The 18839-nt window shown below is 41.9% G+C and overlaps 1 protein-coding gene across 2 annotated transcripts in view; it reads right to left on the reverse strand.

Moving 5' to 3' along the window:
• Window positions 1-302: 302 nt before the first annotated feature.
• Window positions 303-18839, reverse strand: part of vgll4b (vestigial-like family member 4b) — a 43801-nt gene continuing 25264 nt past the window's right edge. For both annotated transcript variants that reach the window (XM_028576800.1, XM_028576799.1), the window contains 4 exons: window positions 12882-13116; window positions 2736-3003; window positions 1739-1856; window positions 303-959 (listed from right to left, as the gene is read on the reverse strand). In XM_028576800.1, coding sequence (XP_028432601.1) covers window positions 703-959; window positions 1739-1856; window positions 2736-3003; window positions 12882-13116 — 878 coding nt within the window. In that variant the 3' untranslated portion in view covers window positions 303-702. The remainder of the gene's footprint in view (window positions 960-1738; window positions 1857-2735; window positions 3004-12881; window positions 13117-18839) is intronic.

Consider the following 18839-nt stretch of genomic DNA (forward strand, 5'->3'; position numbering starts at 1 on the left):
AACAACGCCACCAGAACACACACACTAGCGAAAGGGAGAGAGAAGGAAGGTGAGAGAATTAAAAAATATAAAAACAAAAAGGGAGATTACAAGATGGCTTTTGTTGTTGTGTTTTCGAGGTGGCCGGTGATAAACATCAGTGTCTGAGGTTTCTTTGGTAGCACAGTCAGGTGGTTTGTGATCATTTTCTCCAAAGTGTTTCTCACTTATCTTTTCTTTCAAATGTCGGGCATCCCATAACGCAAAAGCAGTACACAAAACTACTGTTAAAGAAAAAACCAAAAAAAGAAGAAAAACAATAATTAAAACACCACCGTTCCTCTCTCTTTATGTACATATAACTACAGACACTTGCTCAGCTCCAAGCTTGACATGCAGGGATGATGAATGATTGGAAGGAGCGGCTTGATGCTCCAGTCGAGTCCCAAAGTTGAACACTCATCACTGATTATTTTCTGGCAATACCATACGAGAGGACAGACGGGGGGAAAAAACAACCATGTTGTTATTGCTCAATTGATCTGAGTGCATATAGAGAGAGAGCAGGCTTGAGGGTTTCAGATGTTTTTAGCAGACCAGCAGGCAGGCATTCCCTCTGGGATGCTGGTGACAGACCAAAGTGACAAGGGCGTGGGTGTTGGAGCCGAGATGATTGGGAGAGCTGGGAAAATGGGGGTGAATCCCTATTAAACCCCTCCTCCTTCAGGAGACCACAGAAGGGGAGTGGTTGTGATTGACCATGTGACTGTCGGGGGAGGAGTTTGGGCTGCTGCTGGACGACGAGGGACTCCCCTTGTTTTTAATCTGCAGCCAGGTCTCGCCCAGTGCCTTGGCAAAGTGGTCGTCTACGGAGCCTGTGATGGACACCGAGTTGGTGGCGGTGGGCTCGGGCTCCTTGTAGTTCTTCCCGAGACTGCGGCGGAAATGCTCCTCAATTACTGGGTCGCACGCTGTATTGGCTAGAACAGAGATAATATGAGAAGAAGAAGAAAGTGGGTTTTTAGTTCCCATAATGAAAACAGAAACATCTCTAAAACTCACTTATATAAAAGTTCAGTGGGCAATTTATTGCCTAGCATCAGTTCAATCATTGGTAATGGGCATTTTAGGTCAATGGAAAAATTCTAACTCCGGCAACTACTTCACTTTTTCATTGCAGTTTTTTATATTAAATCACCTAACAAACCTTGTTTTAAATTTCACTATTAACCTCAATGAGATCATAGGGATTTCACTGGGATCATAAAAATGGCCACAGTTAAGTTATCAACCCACAGAAAACATAACCAACTCTCACAGACTGGAGAAATAAAACGGACGTGTTTGGCTGAGGCCTCAAGTGACATTTACAGCACAGAGATAACCGACAACAGCCTCGGAGACTCTGGGAGGATTTTTTTTTTTTTAGACCTAGTTATATAAGTCAGTCTGAATGTGGAGAGTAAATGATGGTTGTGTTTTCTCTGGAGGGCAATTTGCACTCGCAGAAAGGGTTCCCACCAACTGCACTGTATGGGGAACTAATTTTTCCAAAATTATATCCACTTTTAGGGATAATTGTGCCAAGTAAATGTTACTTGGTAACAATTGGTTTCAATTACTATCTGCGATATGTTCAGCCATCACTGCTCCTTCTACCATAAATCTATGTATTGAAAAACAGCTAATATTTATAACTAGGATGCAGTCTGTCGGTCTGTGTGCGTGCCTTTCGATGCACTTGCATGAGTGCACTCACTGTTGATTCTCCTGTAGTTGTTAGCGAGGCTTGCACAGCCGTTGTGTGAGACTGGACAGTGAGACAGGTTGCAGTTGCGGTTGTTGGCGGGGGCGCATGTGATAACTGAAGGACGATTCTGAAACACAAAAATACAAATTCAACATTTAGGGGATCATCAAAAACAACAAAGAGTTGTGTCGAGAGTGTAAGGGTGTAAGAAGAGTGATTAAAAAAAAAAAAAAAAAGAGAACAGCATTTAAAAAAGGGGGAATCATTCAATTAAAGAACCAGACAAAGGAAGGTCTGAAGCTTGAGGGAGAGAGAATGATTCAGTGACCACCAGCACTTCTTGGCCAACAAGGAAAATAGGAAATGTTTACTCTCCACCATCCAAGGAGACTGGCTAATAAAAGCACATTAGTCACATCATGCGAGGGACCTACCAAAATTGAGGTTTTATACACTGTAGAAAATATGGACGTAGTCTCTGTGATGTCCGAAATGAAGCTCAAAGAGGGCGACTCCCCGGCGACTCCGGCTGTCGCCATCTTGGCAGTACCAGATGTCGGCTAATCCAACAATGGGCAAAGAGGTGGAGCATGGATGGAGCTGAGGTGGGCTGAATGATGCCTATGCTCGCATTCTGTGACGGCAGCCACCCGTCACTCAAAGCGGAATGCCCTTATTTATGCATAACTCTAAGCCTGACTTGAACGGGTGAGTTCTAAAAACAAATTCACCTCTCGCCACTTTTGCCATGAAGTGGGAATTTAGCTGTAGAGACCAAAACAATTTTTTTTGTACCAGGCTGTAACCATGTTTAATTCTGCTGTAGAGTTGGGCATATGAACATGGGGGTCTATGGAGATTGACTTGCTTTTGGAGCCAGCCTCAAGTGGCCACTCGATGAATGCATTGGCTTCATTTTTCAGCACCGGAGGTTGCCACTTGGGTTTTATCTAACAATTTGCAAAAGTTTAGTGTCAGAACCAAAGAAACAGGAAGTGCAAGTTACCTGCTGGCGTTCCACGGCGCTGACTGTGTGCGGCACTGTGGCCATAGCTGCTGTGCTACTGCGTGCAGACTCCACCATGCGGTTTTTGGTGAGTGCCAGTGGCTGGTCCATGCCGGCTAAGCTGGCCAGGTGGTGATGGTGGTGGTGGGCGTGGCTGTACAGGTGGTTGCTGTGTACTCCCAGATTGCTGGGCACCACCACGCGCTCGATGGGGCTCCGGCTCCGGTCCTTGACGATGGGAGCGCTGCGGTAGTCTCCATGAGGTTTCCTGGGGAACAGAGACGTAGAGACAGAGAAACGCACATTAATTTATGTTTAGTACATTGTTGGCATCTGATCCAAAGTTATTAAAAAAACCCAACCCTCTGTGCGAGGGATGAGCTCAAAAGAAAACAAGACGAAGAAAGACTGGTGGCAGATGGTGTGTCGTGGTAGAAAATATATAAAAAAAAAAAAAAAAAAAAGATGAGCAGTGGAGAGACGAATGAAGACAGAGGTAAAAAGTGGCTGAAAGAGAGTTGAGATGAGGGAGAAAAGAGGGAAGATAAACAAAGAACTATTGTAAATGGAGCTCTGTGTTAAACCCCGCAGGACCAGCAGAAGCTATTAATACGGACCTCACAAACACACTCATACTTCTCAGATTGCTAGAGGGTTTGATAAGACGGTTTTCTTCAAGCACATGCTCTCACATACACTCTCTCTCTCTGCTGTTAAGTCTATGAAGGATGAAGTAACACTCTTTATCCAACATGGATGGACTCCAAATGTATCCCTGTAGAGAGGGGCAAACGGCACAAAGTTCAAAGCTCTAAAGTGGTTTCCTCAGCGCAGCGAATTAACTTTATCTCTCCAGTGAGCCCGAAGACAGCTGCAATCACTGCTGTCTGAGGAAAATCCTGCAGTGCTAATGCAGCATAGACGCGAGCGGAGGAGTTGTCTCTAACTGCATCTCAACACTAATCACTAAAACGCTAAATTAATCTGCTAAAAGTTGTCGTTGGCTTAGCTGTCCTGCCTCCTGCTGGGCTGACGTGCAGCGGTAGCGTTAAGCTGAAAGCGTTTTGCTTCAGTGTTGCAGTGATGCACGTATTACTGTAGCTTATTTGCTATGTTGGAGCCGGGGCTCCGCACCAGGGAAACTCGATCGTTAACGTTAGCTGCTGTAACTTAGCCCGCAGTAGTCAGTGCTGACCTAATGTAACGTTAGCTCCCGTTAGCCGTCCCCTGGCAGCAGCCGGGGAGCCAGGGAGGCTGAGTGACTGTCCGAAAGAAGCACAGCCCATCAAGCATCAGATCCATGGAAAAGAGACGGAAGACAGGTTTGTAATTAACGTTAAGGATTTAAAACAAACTAATCACTTGTGCTGATTAACGTGGCTCAGCGGGCAGACTTAGCGCTCCACCAGAAACATCTCTAAATAAACAGAACGGTGCAGACTCTAGATATTATTATTTTTTATAACATCTTAGTTGTGATAGTAAGTTAGTTAAAATCACTTTAATATAGGCGTAGGAAACACCAATCGGCAATCATCTCTTCAAATCGCCGATATACGATCTGATCCCCAATCGGGGATTAATTAAAGGGATTGAAGTAACGAAAGTTTGACACAACACAGATTTTGGCCAGCCGCCTATTTTTTCCCCCCCAGCTCTGTAGATAATTACTTTGAAATGTTTGATATGTAGTGAAGTGGTGGTGCCTGATACTATGCACACTTGCTTGCAGTTCAACAGGTAGCAATTATTTTGCTCAGTGCATCAAATGTCTCTCTTCTGTGTGTGTGTGTGTGTGTGTGTGTGTGTGTGTGTGTGTGTGTGTGTGTGTGTGTATTACACCCTCACTGCAGCTCCACTCCCCTCCTACAATTTGAGGCCCAGTTACAGGGAGCAAGATTTACTGTACTCGCCTCTTATGATCTCTTTTTTTTTTTTTCTCCAACTCCATAGCCACATGCATAGACACAACCATTCAAAGATATATACTCACTGGCTTCCTCCTTCCTACACTGACATATACACTACATAGACACTGTAGCCTCAATTGGGAAGAAAAAAAACAACAACAATACAATCAATGTAGTACATTCATGCTGCACTCAAACATCGGTGGACAGAATGCAATATGGAAATCCCTCTTGATTCTTCACCAGATACCGTGTGGAGGCATTTCTCCAGAAAAAGTCTGAATGAGAATACAAAACAGATTCAAGATTGAAAAAGCTGCAGCAGCCCCTTAAGGTTTTGGTTGGATGCGAAACAACAAGTTCAGGAAAACAGTTGTAGATCCATGTGACCAGGCAACCTGACTGCTGGGTCAAGCATCTGGAGCCCACAGCAGCGTCCTCCACAAATAAATAGTCTCCACAGAATACAGAGAGGGAGAGAGGAAGAGCTGCAGAGAGGCGAGGAGGGGGGGAGGGGGAGCTGAATGTGAATGGTCCGGACCTCTACTATAAGAAAGAGTGAGGTCGGTAGTTTCCTTCATTTGTGCCGAGAGCTTACATTAGCAGAACCCGCCCCCCTTTCCTCCCTTTATCTTTTTTTTCTCACAATCGGCAGCAAACTTCCTGAAGGTTAAAGTGGGAAAGACTTGGCAGCGCTTTTGTAAACCCTGGCTGACAGCTCACCAACTAGCTTTTATGTTTTCCCATAGTGGTATCAGTTTTCTGTTTCATTCTTTATCAAATAGTCAAAGAATAACTGCATTGTGGAGTAAACATACAAATTAGATCATAATAATGAAAACATTGTTTAAATTATTTCTTCAGGAAACTTGTAATCAAATGCTACAAATCAAAGTCCTCCTGTATAACTTGGTTATCTTCAAATATAAACAATCGGCAGATTAGCTTGGAGGCAAACCGATAATAAAGCTCTTTCTCTCTCCTCCCCTCCCAGCAGCTGGGTCTTGAGTTAGGTTGTGGAAGTTGTTCCAAACTTTAATCATTGCCAAAGAGCAGACATGCCCACATCCTCACACAAGAGGGGCCGTTGCAGAAGCCAGTGAACGGGATCAACAAATCCATCCAATGAATGGCATAGCTGTTGAATCCACCGCCGCCCCTGCCTTCCCCTCACTTGATTGCCCTCCAAACCCGCATTTCATGCCAGGGTTCTGGTATTCAAAAACCCACTCTGTGTCTTTGTCTCGCTTACTCACCTCTCAATTATCATTAGGGTCGCAGCTGGGGAGAGAGGGAGAGGATGCAAAGGGTGTACGGCTAGGGATACACATGAGACACCGACATTGGGCTGGTGACAAGGGCTAGAGCTGAAGAGAGAGGTTTGCCATGTCTGGGGCTAGAGGGGGGGTACGGCCTTTGAAAAGTAGAGAACTCTGGGACTTGGCACCTACGAGAGGTATAGGGGACAAACTGAATAAAATAAGAGGCGAGAGCAGACAATGGGAGAGGTTGGGGACCCAGCTTAATCTCATTTCTCAATAAATGTTTACTGGGTTACTTATTACTCTTGGATCAAGTATTGATATGGAGTTAACACCACACAGCACTGAGGTGGTGTCAGTGCTGTTATTTGTATTTTAGGTACACATTTTGTACTGTAGGTACAAAGAGTGGAGAGGGGTGATACTTCAGGCTGTTTTTTTTGTTTTTGAAAATGAGAATTAAGTAACTGACATCAGAATGGACATCTTGACACTATGAAAGAGAGAGGAGATATCTATTTGATTCTATTTTACTAGAGAATGGGTTATGTGTAGCCTGGCATTAGTGGTAGACACTGTGGTGGGCATTCATTGGAAGATCCCTTAATTTAAAACCCAGAGAGTCCAACCCTCAATACATAAATGATATAGTCATATATCTTGAACAATATTACACCACTCAGATCTGTCATTAAGTACAGCCTTTTAAGTAACCATTCACATGACACCCTGTCTTCAAGATAACCTCAAGTTAAAGATCACGACTTTGATCATATGTTTGAAAAACACAGTTGCGGGCCTGTATTCCTGTAAAATCTGAACACTTAATTTGTCCTTGCTGGCTTAACAAGCAGCTTTGTATGAGCTAACTTGCCTAACTATCACAATGGGAAAACTAAACAAAACAACTAGGAACATATGAACTGTAGACTTTAAAAGATATACAGCTTAGATTTCCAGGGTTAGCTCTAAAGTAGACTGCCAATTTGGTGAGTTAGCTATATTTTACTTGAGGCAAAGATACAGGAGCTATAAAAGTTCTATCTATCTACCATTCTATCTATTTTCTCACAATTGTGTTCTACAGTCTTCAGAGAAAACCTCACTATAAATCTTCAGTGGGCAGAGGTTCATATCCTACTCCTTTAAGAAATAAATAAAGAGCGAGAATAGAGAGACACACACACACACACACACACACACACACACACACACACACACACACACACACACACACACACACACACACACACACACACACACACACACACACACACACACACACACACACACACACACACACAGGAAACATCTGGGAAGAATCACGGCGTAGAGAGGAGAAGACGACAAAAAAGAAAAAAGCAGAGGAGGATGAAGGCTCAACCACAGGTTACAACCAGGCCCAAACTCTGCGAGGTCTGCAGAAACCCACAAAATGGATATAGATAGACAGACACACACACACACACACACACACACACACACACACACAGAAAGTGAGGACTACGGGCTATGTATATAAGGCATACAAACCTCTCTACCCAGTTTTCTCTGCTCAGTCCAGCTTTTAGTAGCGGGAGTGAGCGGAAGTTAGCAATAATATTTGTATTCTTTAAAATAGAAAAGTCAAAACACAGAAAGTACACCTTAACAGATTAACACACTATTATTGGTATTTATCAAGTAATCGTACTTGACATACAGTACAAAATGCGTTATAAAACAATAAATAAACAATGCCTAATATCTAAAGCAAAAAAGATAAACTTTGGCACCATTTCCAAACATCTCTTTACACAGCCATTTTAAATCTTTCAGATTTCCACTCATGCAGAAATGCTGATAAAAATCAAGCATATATTTAACAGCTAACTGACTGCAGAGAAAGAACTGAAGAAAATCCTTTGTTATCAAAGCTGGGACAGATCGGATATGGGAACAACCACAACAAGAAGGCAAAGAAAACAACATGAGAGCACACACACAGACTGAAAAAAAAAAAAAAAAATGCTCTCCCTCCTTTTCTTACATGCTCACACATAAATAGTCCAGTCCCATGTAAAAACAAGAGGGTAACAATGACTTCACCTGCCACCCCCCCCCCCCCCCACACACACACACACACACTCTCTCCCCATTTGGCCTATGGGGGAACTTCCATGAGAACAAGTTACTGTTGAAGTTCCCAGTAGAAAGCAGCTGTGGTTTCTGTATTTCTGTATGCTACAGTACTTACTGCAGAAAACTGACCAAATTAGATTTTGCTTTTAGCTCTTATATTTACAGAATTACCTTTCAGAGTAACATAACATGAACACAAAAGAAAGATTACGTGCATACTACTGTGAAAACATATAGCTTGATATCAAACCTCTGAATCATTGTCAATAGGTCTGATTTTTTCAGCGATTCAAATAATGACATGAAAAGAAAGGGCAATTCACCCAGATAAAGAGCACAACCAAGAACAACAATGGGAACATTTGCTCCAGGTAATGACTACCAGACATTGTTTGCTGAAAATGTTAGATTACTTCAACTTGTCAGGTTTATCACAATCTGATTTAATTATGTGTTATTGGTAATTTACTGAACAAAACAATTCACAATATTGTAAAAAAAAAAAACTGATACCTGATGGTTAGGAGCTAGCAACAACAGCACAGGCTCACCTTCTTAAGGTGGGCTGGCTTAAAGGTGGACTAGCTATTCTCATTTTGAGAGGAAACAATGCGGTAAAGCTTTGATTTATGGGCTTTCCAAATGTTTTGCAAATAAAGATAGACATTTTCAAATTCAGTATTTACACGTTTTTTTCAGTATGTATAAAATATGATTATCACAGTAGCTTGTTTTATACCTATCATGTAGACATTTGTAAATAACAGTTATCGGTCACAATTTTCATATCCGTGCATCCCTACTCTTACTCTTAAGGAGGAATGAAACAGCTGAGCAAGAGGACTTTTATTCTGGCGGGTCTACAACTGCAGAGTGGCGGGCAGGCAAGCAGGCAGCAGCAAGCTTCCAGCCCGCAGGCTCCAGTGGACAGGATAAGGCTTCTTTGTTCAAGACTCCTCCTACTCCTCCGAGAAAATGAGAAAGTATCCCCTGCTGCCTGACAAGGAGCTCTCTCACCACACACATGACCACAGATGGGCAAACACATGCATGTACAGACAGTGCACACAACAACACATGTGCATACCTGCAGACACATGCAGACTCGGTACAGACATAAAGATCACATCAACATACAGTATCAGCCTTCCATAAGGACTGCCAATGTTTTCAATAAGACTTTTATATGCAGAATTTACCATGCCATAAACTCTGTCTGTATTGCAATAGTGACTTCACTATTAAAGCACTAAGACGGCTGAAAAAAAATATACTCACAACCACAAACTTAAATACACAGGCTGTAGGCAAAAGCAAAATCCACTCATTTAGCATGCCTGTTAATACTGTCCCACATAAAAAAAAATAATAAAAAAAGTTCTCCTTCTCTCACACCATCCTGTGCCTCCCCCCTGGACTTCAGCTTGTTTTGATTGGACAACAAAAGAAACCTGAGCTTCCTCCTTAACAGCCCTGGCTCAAGTCTGAGGTGTCAGGTCAGGTGTCTGTCTGTGTGTACACTCACCGAAAAATATGACTGAACTTACAGACAAAAGAAAGCCAACTACAAGCAGCTCGACAATAACACACATTTTTACCAACTGATAAAGCCAGCCCAGCACACAGGGAAACCGCCATTCAAACAAAACAGAGAAAAAGTTGTTGTGAGGAGAATGACCACAAAAGCTCCTAAACACCTGCAGGAACAGTCAACACTGAGCAGAGCAATTCGTGCAGACTAAAACAAGCTACACAGACAGCTAGAATGGTGTCAGATAACCATCTCTGGACATTTGAACTGTGTGTGTGTGTGTGTGTGTGTGTGTGTGTGTGTGTGTGTGTGTGTGTGTGTGTGTGTGTGTGACAGAGAGTGTGTGCGTGTGCGTGCAGGGGTTCATTTTCTGGTTTTCTGTCTAGCTTTTTCCCAAAAACCAAGTCCATCATTTTCAAATTAAACCTAATCACTGTTCCTACAACTGTTAGATGAGTTAAATGAAGCAGAAAGCTTGTTTATGTTAAATAAAGACATGTTGAATGTGAAGAGGCTGTCTTAACCCGCCATTTTTAGCTTGACTTTTTTTGTAACAACAACAACCCATCATTCTCCACTTTAGTGTAAGCACTGTTCTTTGGACAGTTCAAAAGAGGAGGAAAACATTTCACAGGCCGACTCCGACTTCAGGTTTCAACAAGTCACTCAGCAGTTACCTTTGCCAGGGAACAAATGCCCTCAGAGAAACCTCAAATTAAATGACTAAAAATAAAGATACATTTAGGATGGCCCGGAGGCAAATTGGTTTAAAAAATATATATCTTGATGAAGCTATGGAGAAAGCCCTGGATTTAACTTCAGGTTGCAGCAAGTCAACCAGCAATTGACTTTTCTTGGGTAGAGATTAACCTACAGCACATAGCCAAATGACTTTGAGGTCATAATTTAAGTGTAGATTAAATAAAAGGGATTATGGTGCATCATGGGTACAATGAGCAGTTTAAAAAGTCTTCAACATCACAGACTTTTTAGATCAGTTTTATTTTCACAGAAGCCAAAGTTCTCCAAAAAACGGTTCTATGCACAACCTGTGGCAAGGAGTTGCGACACCAACTGAAAGCTGATATGACAATAAGTCCCATTGTACTTTGGCAGACCTACTTACAAAACAAAATCCAACTTGTGATACACGAGTAGGAGAATTTGCTTATCAATGTATGCAGTTAACCGCATCATGCATCAAAAATATGTCGCAGGGTGAAAAACTACTGAGACAACAGAATAAAACACCAAGTGGGAAGATGGATTTACTGCCTGGATAAAGAGTATAGTGTTAATTCTCCCACCACTGACACATCTATAACAGAAAACAAGATGACTCTGCACTAATGTCAAGACCCACAAGCTAATCTTTTGTTATGTGATCCCAAACGGTCACGAAATGAAGGAACAAAGACCCTTCCCCATGTGCCACTAGAAAAGAGATTTCCTACCTGTAACACAAGCCGTGCAAAAATATCGCTGCTATGTCAAACAAGCAAGTGAACAGATACAATTTCTGCAATTACTTTTGTCGTGGTGAGACTAACAAGGTATAAGTCCTTAAAAAACAGGATCTTCTTAGATTTATTGCCGATTTATTCATTATCTGTATTCTGCTCGTTGTGTTCCCAACGACCACTGCTTCACCAATAAACTGCTAATACGCTACGACCAAAAAAGTAGTGTATTTAGTGTGCGTTTGGAATATACTTAACATTTAGATTATTTTGTCTGGAGTGAATTATACTGCATGAGTAATTCTGATCATACGCATTTTAACCAATACTTTTCCATGACTTTTTTGGCAAATTTCCATGACTATGTGTTCCTGAAAATGTCAGTCGACATTATACAATAAGAATACAAATCTGTGTTAAAGTTTACCCTCAGAGGTTTAACTATAAAATGAATGACAGTTTATGTGGTTCATAGTGGGATTCATAATATCGCTCCCCGAATACAACGTTGAGGTTAAGACGACGTGAAATACATTTATTAATCACATATTATTATGCTGTGTTAAAAAACATTCCATGACTTTTACAAAACTTCCTGGGTCTTTTTAAGTTTCCAAAACTTTTTCAGGCCTGGAATTTGCATTTTTCAAATTCCATAACTTTTCCAGGTTTTTTCAAAACGTATGAACCCTGAACTCTGGTTCTCCATTGCAATTAATTGTAATTGCTATGAATACAGCTGCAGACTTTCCAGAGTAACCTTTAAAGTCTAAATGTGGTGTTTGATACTAAGAATTTTGTTGGCTGTACCTTCAACAGTGATTTCAAATCAACCATTTCCTTAATGTGCAAATGTGCAGCAAGGGTTTGTTCAAGTGTCAGGCAGTATGTACTGCTTGTGCATCCACATATATGCATATGCGGATGCACAAACTTACCACATTAATACACTGTCAGTAACTGTGCTCTACTCTTAATCCAGGGCTTCCAGTATATCCAGCATTGCATCTACTGTGTTCCATTGTGTCACCTCACAGCCATGTTGACTGACAAACACAACTGCAATGAAACAAGTGACATAAAACACCAGCTGTCATTAATACAAATTACTTATATTTTCAGCAACAAGACATACTGAAGAATTAGCATGCATGCAAAACTGCACAGCTCTACCTAACATCTCCTTGACTGTCTCTGCAATAAATAGCAATGGCTGGAGTCCCATGACTGACTCAGTCAAACCGAGAGAAGGGGGGAGGGGGGTTGCTTTGACTCCATTGCCCCTGGCCCCAGCAGTCCTTTACAGCCAATCAGCGCTCCAGAATCTCTGGAGTGGGAATGTAGGAACGTTGGAGATGTGAGTAATCTTGCTGTTGTGCAGTCCCTGTTTCCAAGCTTCCAGAGACCTGCAGCTATAAGGAGAACACTGTGGAGCCAGCTAAACCTGGCATAGCACCCTGGAGTCCAAACTGGGACTTCTGAGAAAGCCTGCCTGTGCACAGCTTCACCAAGGGAAGAGCCCGCAAAACACATGGCCAACAGAAACACTGGCATAAACGAGTAAAACAAAAATGACTACTTTCAAAAACAGTGAGTTTTGTACGTGTGTGTATATGTAGCTTCTAGGGAGCGAGGTGACCTCCTCAATGGCCACACTGTGTGTTTGTGAGAGAGACAGACCGAAAAGAGAAAGATGCAGAAATTGAAAAATTGGAGATACATGTTTTTTACTAGCCCCTCAGAAAATGAGCATCTAGAAAATGACTAAATGTTAAGGTTTAGAATGGATTTTATTAGGAAGTGTCTAAATGCCTGTTCACTCATGCAACAACAATTGCGTGTTGCTCGATATGTGTACTCACAGCTGTGCAGCAAACAGTCGGCTCATCTTTGCCACGTGCTCGTTGTCGTCCATGTCGCTGTCCCCCTGGTCCCCGCTTAGCTTCCTCTTGGTGGGGCTAATGGGAGGAGGACCTGTCCTGTGGTTGGAGATGGAGGAGGAAGAGGAGGACGACGATGACGACGAGGAGGAGGATGAGGAAGACGAGGACAGAGACAGGGACTGGAGTCTGGGGTCCCCCCTTAAAGCTGCTTCACCTGAGGAGGGAAGACAAGAAAAGATAAAGAAGAGGTAGAGAGTTACAAAGGGTTAGGGAAGTGACGTTCAACCTCTCTTCCAAAGTTTATCAATAAGGCAGAGATCAGGTAAGCTCCACCTTTACACAAACTCTGATAAAGGAAAAGAAGATAAAACCAGACCAAATTTAAAATAGAGCACCAGCACTAGGGCTGGGCGATACGGAGAAAATTAAATATCACGATACTGTTGACCAAATACCTCGATATCGATACCGCAACTATATTGTAGTGTTGACTATTGGTGCTTTCACTAAATATTTACACAATGAGATTTTTGATAAATAATCATCAGTAATGTGGATATAATGACTAAATGGGTAAAGGCAAATAATAGAACATTTACAACAGCCTGGTAAAATGACATCACTTTACTGTAATGCAGCCTTAAAAAACACCACTTATGCCATATTACGATATTACGATATCCAAAATCTAAGACGATATCTAGTCTCATAACGATATTGACATAATATCGATATATTGCCCAACTCTAACCAGCACAAATTAAAAAAAAACTGTTAAACTGTACAATTTCAAACATGATGTATGAACTGACACTTGCGCCGTTGCTGTCAAATGACTTGATTACACTTCCAAAAAAGGACACTTTGCCATAAATGTAAATTATGATAATTTGTCAAGATTGTGGTATTTTCAAGTAGAAGGCAACTGTTTTATTGCCACTTTAAACAAGCTGACCGCAAAACCAATTCATGACAGTGTTACTATACATGCTGTGTTCCAGCTCAAACTTTGGATTTTGTTGACTTATACAGTTTGCTGAGTGAGGCACAAACCTCTGGCATAAGCAGAGGAGTATCTGGTTAGGGATGTTTTGGAAGAAATAGTTGTGGATGGTTTCTGCATACGTTTGTGTGTTTGATGTGAACTATTTCTCTTTGTGTGTCTGACTCTCTGCAAATTTCCAGTGCTGTCCTAGTGCAGCAGGCCTACAAAGTCGTCAGTGAGTGGGAGTAAGAGCAAAAGAGAATCAGGAAAACTACCACTGGCTCCGTCTCAGCACTGGGACTTTCCACTGCTTCGGCCTCATGTATCTGTCTGACTTTTCCCAAACAAAACATAAAGCTCAGACTTCTTATGCGCAGCTTCCTCCATAACTACTCCCATACTCTGAGAAAAAAACAGTTAGTTACCAACACAGTAGAGATTTAATCATTCAAACTGTATTATTTTAAATGTTTGTGCTTATTCTGCTATACTCACAAATTACATGACTTACAATTTACACATGCAGTAGTAAACAAAATAAAAGGTACAAAGTAGTAATGAATCTAGTGGGCATTGCTCTTTTTTTAAATTATTATTGATGCCGAGGATCTAAATAAATGGTTTATTTTTGAAAAATTAAAAAAAGGAGATAATAGGATTTTAGAAATGAAAAAGAATTTTAAATACTTTGAATACTGTTACCCAGATTTTCCACCGAGCGCATCTGTGCTGCGTTCCGGCTGCGCCGCAGTTTTGTTCTGTCCTCTGCCACGCGCCATACCAAACCGGGAGCAGATTTTATTGTCTCTACAAGTACTTGAAAGAACAATCACGTTCGTTTATTAAGCTAGTATCTACCTTCCACTACAAGCACTCCTGTAATTAAACTCCATGCTTTCTCTTTTTTGGTGTTGTCCTTATAAAAAGGATCTGTGATGTCTATCATGTTGTTCCACCTCCAAGATGGATCTCTCCTCGTCCATGGTGTGGTAGAGGAGACGTATCCAAAACTGGAGGGTGTCTTTTGGTAAACTGACTGGATGCTCTCGCTGTTTAACTTCCTGCCCAGTTGTTCGAACGCCCCGCAGCTCACGTGAAAATAGCCCTGGCGCGTATCTTTAGCGGAGCGCAGAGGTACTTCACGCACGCCTCTGGGATGCGCCACGACGCGGGTGGTGGAATATCAAGCAGACTTGAATGGCCGCGATTGCTCGCGGGGCCGCTGCGCCTCCGGGAAAACACCGCAGACGCGCCAAGTGGAAAATATGGGTTAGCACCATTATACTGTACTGTTTGTTCCCTGCAAACATTTTCTGAGCTGTCTTAGCTGGAGAGGAAACACTGACTTTTGGATGCATGTAAAACCAGTTTAAACCGGTAATACTACTGATAACAATTATATCATTAAGTCATTCAGAAGGACACACACACACACACACACACACACACACACACACACACACACACACACACACACACACACACACACACACACACACACACACACACACACACACACACACACACACACACACCTTGTACTATAATAAAATGTGTGCTCTATTCCTCTATGTATGTTTAGTTTTAGCATGGCCTCTCAAACACAGCAGCAGCTCCTCCCACTTCTCTTTTTCTCTGGCATGTTCCTGCTCGCCCCACTGTGTACCATGGCAACAAGGGTGACATCATTGTTTTTGGCAGGACAGAGGGATGGCAATAAAAGAAGAGAGACTGTGACACCACGCTGTCCAATCAGGATCCAGGACAGATAATGGCTTGTCAGAGGTTCACTAGTGAAGCGCTCAACAAGGGGTGAATCTGTGAGCGTTTCCCCTGCAAATAAATAAGACATTTGACCGTTTAGATTCAAACACTGTTGACCTAACTGCTACTCAACAGTGAACTGAGCAAGATTACACTCCGTTACTAATTAGATACACCTATCTAAAACTAATGCAGCCCTGCGAGAATAAATCCTACATTTATGAGGGTTATGATTTTGTTCAGTTTTTGTTAAGTGTTTAAAGAGTTGATCATTCGACTACATTTACTTCCAAAAACTAACCTGTATGAAGCATGCCTCTTTTACCATGACAGACTTTTAATAGTACAATGTGAGTATTGGTGTTTCTGAAGGAATGTAACTGAATGATATTTGCACAGTAATATAAATAAAATGCAGAAATAGGAAGAAGCACATAATAATAATGCTAGAGAGGACGCTCTTATATTTACCATCATGTTTATCTATTCTACATATGTTCAGTACATAAAGATTGTTGCAATTTAAAGAGAAAATTCTCTTTTGTTCAACCAGCAGACAAACAATGGAAGGAGGGCTGTAGCACAGAAGTAAAACTCCATTCTATCCTTTCCCCTCTCTGCTCTTTCAGTTCATTAGGTTCACATGATCAAAGCCCGTTTCTCTTGACAGAACTTCAAACAGCTTGGGATCACGATGAGATTGGATTACAAACAGAGGTGAACCCCTCTATCTGTTCATTTCCCTCTAGCTTTCTCCCTCCAGATACTTAAAAAAAGGATGAGTCCAAGCATGCCCTCTACTCTCTCTGCAAAGCGGCAAAGTGATTATTTTTGGCCGAGTTCCTCTGTAACCTGAACTTGGCCCTCTGGGTTGCCTTTATTTTCTAGGTCCATAGAGGTTTTAGGCTTTAAATACTTAAAAGCACATAAAAAAATAAAAAACTCTTCCACAGAAGTTCTAGTCTGTGTGAGCTGAACTTTTAAACCGGATGTTAGATTGGTTTGATCTCTGGCAGTGAGAGGAAGGGAGAGCAAGACAGACAGACAAAGAGGGAGAGAGAAGTTGACAAAAGTGTATGGCTTTGAGGAGGTTTTCAACCTTGTTTATTTCCTACTGCTCAGCAGCAAAAATGGACAGTCAGCATTCCCCTGCACCCCTCCCTGTCAGGCCTACAACTGATAGCAGCTTTACAGAAAGGGAGAGCTGGAGAGAGAGAGAGAGAGAGAGAGAGAGAGATGAACAGATGCACAAACAGAGAAAGTGTGGGACAGAGTGATAAAACATTGCATATAGCACATGTCTTTAAATAGAGTGAGAGCAACTCAATCAGACAACTGGCTAAAAACAATCCTTTCCAAATATAGAATCAACAGGACTAATGTTTAATGTGGTTGGAAAATAATAGGATTTGAAATTAAATGGGAACAATCAGCTGGTGTGGTATTGCAGGAGAATGGAGCTATCATTTACAATGCTGCACATGTAGACAACTTGGCATTGCTGATTAGCAAATGATGGACTTCCTTAATCAGTAACGTAATAACGTGATAAAGGGCACACAAGGAAAGGTTGAGATTCCTGGTTTTGTCGTCGACAAGATGCTCGCTGTATGTCACTTCACATCCTTCCAACAATTGACCTGATCCTCAAACAAATCTATCCAAAAACTTTAATCCAACTATTGGATTTATATGGTTATATGGTCATCAGATTGTGTAGTGTCTGTGTATGTTTGAATATGTCACATACTGTGTTCAAAGTACGTATTACAGCTACGGTAGCCTTCACGGCCATGAACTTCTTTTTGGGGGTTGTCCATGTTTTCATCTTAAACTTTGACCCTCTCACTGTGTTTTCACTTCAAAGTTAATTGAAACATTTAGTCACCTAAAAATGTCTTGTTCAGCTGTATGCCAACTACAGCAAGTGTTAACTGGTACCTTACGGTAGTGTTTGCCAATGTTCTGTACTTCCATGAATGGCGGCAGTACCCGGAGTCCGCGTTTACCAGCCGGTTACCGTCCACTGGTTGAAAATCGGCAACGTTCCCTTGTTAGCCTTGAGGTTATCGCAGCGCCATTGCAACCATAAACAAGACTGACTTGGCCGCGTCATCCTCCCCAGCTCCACCCTCTCGTCAAAAATCGGCACTTCCCATTGCAAAAAAACCAAGATGGCGACAGCCGTATTGCCAAACTCTTTAGGCTTTGTTGATGATGACGACAACAGCATGAAAGCTTAAGAATACAAATGAAGCTCTTGGGACAGAGAACAAGTATATGAGCATTTATGGGTGCATTTGTCAGGGAATGTATTTTAATATGGGTGCTCAGGCATATACTAGCAAGTCAGCAAACCAACAATATCACAACACTCCTCCAACCCCTTCTTGGCTCAACATGTTCGAACATGAAGGGCTTTTCTTTCACTCTTTTACTGGTTGGCATTTTCCTTTTTCTTTTTATTTGTTTTCTAATCAGTATGGAGTCACATTTTAGCTCAGTTTGCTAAAAACAACACACACAAAAAGAGAAAAACCAATGGATGGGCTAATTCTGCAGAGATGTGCTTCCCCTCTTCACTCCTCTTCACTGAGATAGACATGTTGAAACCTGAGAAAGATTAAGCTTTACAGTGACACAGAAAACCCTTCTGGCTGGCTTCAATCCCAGGCCAGGGGCAGTCTTATCTACAACACCATCACTGCACTGAGGAGTGAGCTTCTACCATTACCAATTTCACAAAAATTACATGTGTGCCAAAACTCCTGAGCAAAACTTGAAAAGTCACATGCCTAAAAAGCAAGAATCTTGGATCAAACAGTTTCTCAAACAGAAATTACAGCAACACATCTCCCCCCCTCCCCTCCTCTCCTCTCCTCTCAAAGCATTAGAAACAGACAAAAGCACAACTCTGTTGACAAAGACCATAATCACATGCTCAACCACTTTAAAAAACATATTCCCTCTACCTGCTTCTATAAAATGGCACTTGGCCACCTGCCTCTCTGACCCTTCCTGCAAAACTGCAAAATGCTTTTCAGTCACACAGTCTTAATAGGAGTGCTATTAAAAGTACATTATATGTTACATGTAGAGAGGAGCTGCTAACTGTGGCACAGCAGCAGTAGGGTTATAGTAGGCTATTCCCCAGCAGAGATGAAAAAAGCCTGCTGATCAGTTTATCA

This window comes from Perca flavescens, chromosome 4 (genome assembly GCF_004354835.1).
Source record: "Perca flavescens isolate YP-PL-M2 chromosome 4, PFLA_1.0, whole genome shotgun sequence".
Lineage (NCBI taxonomy): Eukaryota > Metazoa > Chordata > Actinopteri > Perciformes > Percidae > Perca > Perca flavescens.